At 39.4% G+C, this 7,135-nt stretch overlaps 1 protein-coding gene across 1 annotated transcript; it reads left to right on the plus strand.

Moving 5' to 3' along the window:
- Positions 1-394: 394 nt before the first annotated feature.
- Positions 395-1,043, plus strand: LOC107013362. The gene is made up of 2 exons (XM_015213289.1): positions 395-650; positions 760-1,043. Exons 1-2 carry the CDS (start codon positions 395-397, stop codon positions 1,041-1,043), a joined length of 540 nt encoding a protein of 179 aa, XP_015068775.1.
- Positions 1,044-7,135: the final 6,092 nt, after the last annotated feature.

Below are 7,135 nucleotides of genomic sequence, written 5' to 3' on the forward strand. Positions count from 1 at the left end.
GATGATTTAGTTGTTGCACTTGATAGGTTCGAGTTTACTCCAAGCCAAAGAAATTGGAAATAGATATGAAGAATTGTGACTCTCCACCCACAAAACCGTGTGTTGTAGAAGCTCCCGAATTGGACCTCAAGGCTCGACCATAACATTTGAGGTATGTATTATTGGAGAGATATTGCACTTTACCGTTAATCATTGCGGTCGATTTGAGTGACGTACAAGTAGAGGCATTAGTTTCTATGTTGAAGAGGTTCAAGCGGGCCATTGAATCAACTATTGTGGACATTTTTGAGATTCCTCCTGGCAGTTTTTCTCATACAATCCAACTCATGCGGACATCAAGTCAAATATTAAGCACCAAAGAAGACTAAATCCACCTATGCAAGAGGTCGTGAAAATGGAAATCATTAAATGGTTGGATGTTGGAATCATATACCTCATCAAAGATAGTAGTTGGGTCTGCCCTATTTTGTGTGTACCTAAGAAAGGTGGGGTTAATGTGGTTCCTAATGCAAAAAATGAGCTTGTTCTGATGAGGAAAGTGACGGGATGGAGAGTGTTCTTGGACTACCACAATCTTAATGCTTGTACACAAAAAGACCAGTTCCCGATACCAGTCATAGATGAGATGATAGATCGCCGTGATGATAAGGGTTGGTGGTTTTTTAGTGGTAGGTATTCGGGCTATAATCAAATCTCTATTTTTACAGAATACTAAGAGAAGATCGCTTTCATTTGTATGTATGGGATGTTCGCCTTCAGAAGGATACCATTTGGGATGTGTAATACTCCAGAAACCTTCAACGTTACATGATGTTGATATTTCAAATATGGTGGAGGATACTATTAAGGTACTTATGGATGATTTATTTGTGGTAGTTTACTCGTTTGATGGATGTTTGATGCATCTAGACGAGGTAACAGAAAAGCTTCCACCACCTATCTCTATTAGAGGTGTTAGATGTTTTCTTGGGCATGAAGGCCTTTATCGGAGGTTTATCAAGGATTTCTCCAAAATTGCACACCCTTTGTGCAAATTGATTTAAAAGGAGTGTAATTTTGATTTTCATGATGCTTGTCTGAAAGAATATCAAGCGCTTAAAGTACGGCTAGTTTCCACACTTATCATTATTTCACCGGATTGGGCGGAACCATTTGATGATGCGAGTGGAGTGGTGCTTTGTGTGGTATTGGGGCAGAGGCGAGAGAACATTCTTCATGTAATTTACTATGCCATCAAAGTGTTAAATATGACCAAAAAGAACTATACGATGACTGAACAAGAACTCCTTGATTTGGTTTTTGCATTCGAGAAACTTTATTTCTACTTGATATGTACTAAGGTCAAGTGCATATCAACCATTCTACATTGAGATGGGTATTGTTGCTGCAAGAGTTTGATTTTGAGGTAAAAGACAAAGAAGGGAGAGAAAATAAAGTTACCTATCATTTCTCCAGATTAGAGAAGGAAGTCATACTCAAGCTAGGAGATGGGGCTGAAATTAATGATGCATTTCCGGACGAATAGGTTGGTTGTTTCTTATGATCGTATTCCTTGGTTCGCAGATTTCGATAACTATTTGGCAAGTGATTTGGCTCCATAGGATTATCATTCACCAAAGGAAAACATTTATGCATGATCTGAAGAATTCTTTTGGGATGAGTTGTACTTGTTATGTATTTGTGTTGATGGGATTATTCATCGTTGTGTGCTCGAGGTTGATATAATTAGTATAATAGAGGTGTTCCAGTCATCACCTATTGGTGGGCATCATAGTTGTATTCGAACTAATAATAAAATCTTTCAGTGTGGGTATTACTGGCCTACCATCCACCAATATGCTCATTATTTCTCCATGTTTTGTCATCATTGCACAAAAGAAGGAGGAATTTCAAAGAGGTAAGAGATACCTATAAATCTGATATTAGTGATTGAGTTGTTTGATGTTTGGGGCCTTGACTTCATGGTTCCATTTGTGATTTCACATGGGATGAAGTATGTTCTTGTTGCGGTTAACTATGTATCGAAAAAGGTGGAAACAATTGCGCTTTTAAACAATAAAGGTAAAAGTGTCCCACATTCCTGAAAAAATAGTATCTTCTCTTTATTTGGTACACTAAGGGAGATTATCATCGAAGGAGGTTCCCACTTTTGTAATAGTTGTTCAAGGCATGGCTCTCAAAATATGGAGTCCATCACAAATTATCTACCTCATACCATCCGCAAGCTAGTGGGCTAGTTGAAATGTCAAACAGAGAGATAAATCAAATCCTTGCTAAGAATGTGAACGCCAACAAAATGGACTGGTCAAGAAGGCTTGATGTTTCTATGGGCCTATCGCACTGCATTCAAGACTCTCATAGATATGTCCACCTACCACCTTGTATATGGGAATTAATATAATTTTCAGGTAGAGCTAGGGCATAAGGACACGTGGGTGCTAAAGAAATTGAATCTGGATAGGAGCGTCGCATCGTGTCAAAGAGTGAATGACATAAATGGGCTTAATGAGTTTCTCCTAAAGCATATGAAAGTTCAGCCTTGTAAACTCAAAAGGTGAAGAAGAATCATGATCAAAAGATTAAAAAGCGTGAATTTTTCATGGGTGATCTGGTGCTTTTATTCAACTCAAGGCTGCGATTGTTTCCTAGAAAGTTCAAGTTCAAGTGGACCGGGCCATTCAAGGTCTCTCAATTATTTCCACATGGAGTTGTCGAGCTCGAGAACAAGGAGGCCTAATATCTTCATGAAATCTGTGTAATCAAGGTATCTATGTTGTACCGCGATGTTAAATTAAGCGCTGCTTAGGAGGCAACCTAAGATTTACAATCTAGACAACTATAGGTTTTTCTTTTCGATTGATGAGTTTTTGTTATTTTATTTAATTTTTGTAGATCTTTAGATAGATGTTTAATTTCTGTATTAGTTTTGGTTAGATATAGATTATGGTTCATGTCTAAAATAAGGTGTTCAAAAATTGTAAAAAGAAACTCCTAATAGATAAAAGGCAAAATTTGTGGAAAAACAATTGTGTAGTGATCTACCAACCCCATCCACGGTTTGCTGGTCCATCCCCGGAAAGTGAATGGCATCCAGAGATTCATATAAGTTTTCTAAATTTTCTAAGTGTAAAAGTGACCTATGAACAAGACTTATGGTTTGTAGGCCGACCCACGGACTGTTTGTGGGGTGTCATGGGTCCAAAATAAGGGTAAGCATGACCCGACCCAGACCCCCTATTAAATGAAACCCAATTATTGTTAAAACACCCCCACGTCCAAATATCCTTCCTAACCGTTTTCCAACAGTCCAAATGCCAAAAATCTCCCATCAATCCCCCAAATCACTCCCACATTCAATTACCTAAATCATGTAAACTAGTTTTTCTCTCAAAAATCATCCCCACTTCTACTCTTCTTCCCCAAAAGATTCCACAGTCCGGGTTCGGTGTCGGAAGGCTAGCAAAGGGTCACGAATTGTATTGCAACACACACTCCTCATTGGTGACTACTTTTAAGGTAACCATATTTCTCCCAAAGGTTGAATCACTTTATTGTTTCAATTGAAATTACATCGATGAACTTGACCATGGGTTGTTACTCTTCTAATTAAATGTTGAATTGTAGTTATAAACACCCTTGGTATGACAATACATGAGTGTTATGAATTTTAACCATCTAAACTCAAGTAATATTAAAAACTGGAAGTTTCGACTTAGGGTTCATCGGTTTAGGTTCGATAATGTGTTAACGAGACCCTAAGCATGATTAACTACCAAATTACATATTGAAATGCATTTGTAGGCCTAAATTGTTTGTAATTTTTGAAATTATAGGAATGAAATGGATACAAATTTTGATACATGTCATAGAACTCACCCATGAGACCCCGTCTATGGACCGTAGGTAAGGTCCTTGGGCCAGTAGCACATAGAATTTTCACCAAATGTTGAGTTCCAACGGCAGAATTATCTATTCATATGAGTCTAATAGTATAGAAGTTACATTAGCACCCCTTATTCCGAGCCTCTAGCGGTTGCTACAGAGTCAAACATTTTATTTGTGGAGAGAAAATACCAGATTTACACAAATACTCGCATGCTAAATATGCATGGCAAGATGGCCAGATTAGTCATAGAGGAGAGTCGGGTTCTCAAAGGTAGCCTCCACACTGATCTAGTCATTAAGGAGATTTTTCGGTTTCACAAGTGTGAGTGGATGGCACGGACCCAGGTACATACATCAAGGATATTCTACGAGAGTCCTATGCTTCCAATGCTTCCACCATAAGACATCCCATCTCTAAGAGGGCCAAGCCCGTAGCTCAGTGAGAACTTGAGGCCACACTGGTACAAGGGTTCATAGTAGAAATCTCCGAGACCACCCTACGCGGGTTTATCGGGGGCCCAGACCACACTCTGCTTATCAATAAACAAAGTGTTACTGTCGAATAAGTATCATTCAAAGTGGGGAATTCTAGAGGAATGTCGATCAGAGAGAGTCACTTTTTGAGGTGGCTAGGACGTCATATTTCTACATATGGAGGGCACACATAGTGGGTTCAGACTGCAAAATTGGGTATCAAGAACGCTATACTGAGTTCTTCTGCTAAATCCTTTTAGTTGTTGATGTGTAATCGTGTGTCCCCTATTCAGGAAGACATTGTGGTCCCATGGTACTGAGCAGTGATGGTTGCATTAATGGTAGCGGAGCTCGATATAGACTTTGCTGGCATATTGGTTGCGAAGATCCATGAGAGGGCCTTCAAGGACACTACTACCTTTCCTTTTTTGTGCCTTATTTTCTACTTATCCAGGGATTTTTCCAAAACATGTATAGTATTGTGATCGGTTACTTGTGCCAACCAAGATTATAGATATTGTCCTTATTTGGGATGAGGAAAAGGTAGTTTCACCTCTCAGGGAGCCACAGGTTGAGGTGCCACCAATGGGAGATGACCTTGTATAAGATGTGAAGCGGATGCACTACCCCTCAAACCATTCTAGCGAATGTTGAGGCTCCTCCAACTCCGGCCGCAAGTCAGGTCCCTGTCTTATCCAGATACACTTACTCTTTAGGCTCCATCATTATCCCTCTATCCCATTTCAAGAAGCTATAGATGCAGATAGACACCTTGCTTCAGCATATGAAGCCATGGATGTAGCGGTTCATAGAAGAGTCTGAGGCGAGGATGGAGTGGATGATGGAGCAAAAGGTTCAAGTTGTTCATAAGTGCGTAGATACCTTGTGTTTGAGAGACCAACCTCGAATGTTGACGTGTCCACCTTCTAGCAGGAGTTGTCTAGCCTCGGAGATGATATTGATGCACTCCTAGCCACCAGCCAAAGTCTACCGCTTCTGCACTTTTTGATGAGATAGTTATCACTACTCTATTCAATAATGATATGCCGCCACCAGATTCTTCAAGTGCTACTGGGAAGCGGCCCCGCTCTAGTTGTACTTCTGATGATGTTGAGGCCCAGAGATTAAAGAAGAAGGAGAGCCAACACTTGTAGGAGGACACGATAGTGTCAATGCTATTGAGAAAGTTAGGCTCATTGAGAGAGGTTGAGAATGGATCAAATTAGACAAATGCCTTATGACGATGTGAGAAAAAGGGATCTACAATTCATAGTTAATAATTCGGTTTATTTTAAAATCTCACCCGTGAAGGGTCTGATGAGGTTTGGCAAGAAAGGGTAACTTAGTCCCGGTATGTAGTCCCATATCAAAATTTTTAAGTATATTAGGAAAGTTGGCTATGAGTTATATTTGCCAAATGAGTTTGCCCTGACTTACCCGGTATTTCATGATTTTATGTTTAAGCTGTACATTGGAGATCTGGTATCCAATATTCCCTTTTTAGAAGGGTTGGGAGCTGATGAATGCTTTTCCTATGAAGAGGTTCCATTAGATATACTAGACAGGCAAATCAAGAGATTGAGAAACAAGGAAATAGCTTCCGTGAAGGTTTTATGGTGAAATCATTTAGTTTATGTGCTACTTGGGAGGCCGAGGCCTATATGAAGTATCAATATCCTCGTCTTTTTCCTATAATCCTATTCAAGATTGAGGTAAATAGTTCCTCTTGAATTTTAGTGTTGTGGGAGTCATGTGTATTACATGTTTTTTCCATGATTTCCTTATGATGTGCATGTTCTTGAAGAAATTCATGTTTAGTATGAAGATGATTTTTTATTAGTGTATTTCCTTATGTTTCTGTGCATTTAGTACGAGTTGCCTATTTGACTTCATAAAATGAGTTGATGAACATGCTTCGGTATGCTTATGAGAGTAATTTCATATTGGTTCCATCATATTGTGTTGAGCATTATTTTAGTTGGAGAAGGTAGTTCCTCCTGTGAATATGAGAAATATTGAGTTTCATGCATATTGGTTTGTTAGATGTAGTACCTATTTCCTTGTATTACATTGACTATGTTTTAGATGGAGTTGAAGTTTCTACCTTTGAATTTTTCATTAATTTGATGTTTCAGGGCTGCTAGTTTTGAGTCTTTAATTCCATGAAGTGTCAAGATCATAATTCGAGGATGAATGTCCCCAAAGGGAATATATTGTAAAACTTCATAAACATGTGCTCTAACTAGAGCTTGACATAATGGTTAGAGCCTTTAAATTTTCCTCCCCGTACCGAAAAATATATGTTTTCGTGTTACAACATCAAGGCTATACCCCAAGAACAAACAATGGTTCCTTGAGGAATGCGAAAAAAATATGTATGGGTAGTGACCTAAGAGGGGTCACTCACGCCCCGCAGATCACCTCATGCTTCGTGGGTGAGGGGTGTAGATGGTGGCTCCAGAAATAGGATGCAGAACCCCCAACCACAATTCACCAGCACGGGCCATGTGTCTTACCATTGTCTATTGGTAAGGGGGTCGTGGGTGAGGCCTGTGAACCGGTTTTGTGAGTTAGAAAAGGGGTGTTGTGGAGTTTTCCATTTTTAAGTTAATAATAAGTGATGTTGTTTTGTATTAATGTCACGACCCAAAACCGAGCCGCGACTGGCACCCACACTTACCCTCCTATGTGAGCGAACCAACCAATCTAAACCCTAACATTTCAATATAATATCAACAGAAAGTAATGCGGAAGACTTAAACTCATTAATAAAACC

This window comes from Solanum pennellii, chromosome 3, assembly GCF_001406875.1.
Source record: "Solanum pennellii chromosome 3, SPENNV200".
Classification (NCBI taxonomy): Eukaryota; Viridiplantae; Streptophyta; class Magnoliopsida; order Solanales; family Solanaceae; genus Solanum; species Solanum pennellii.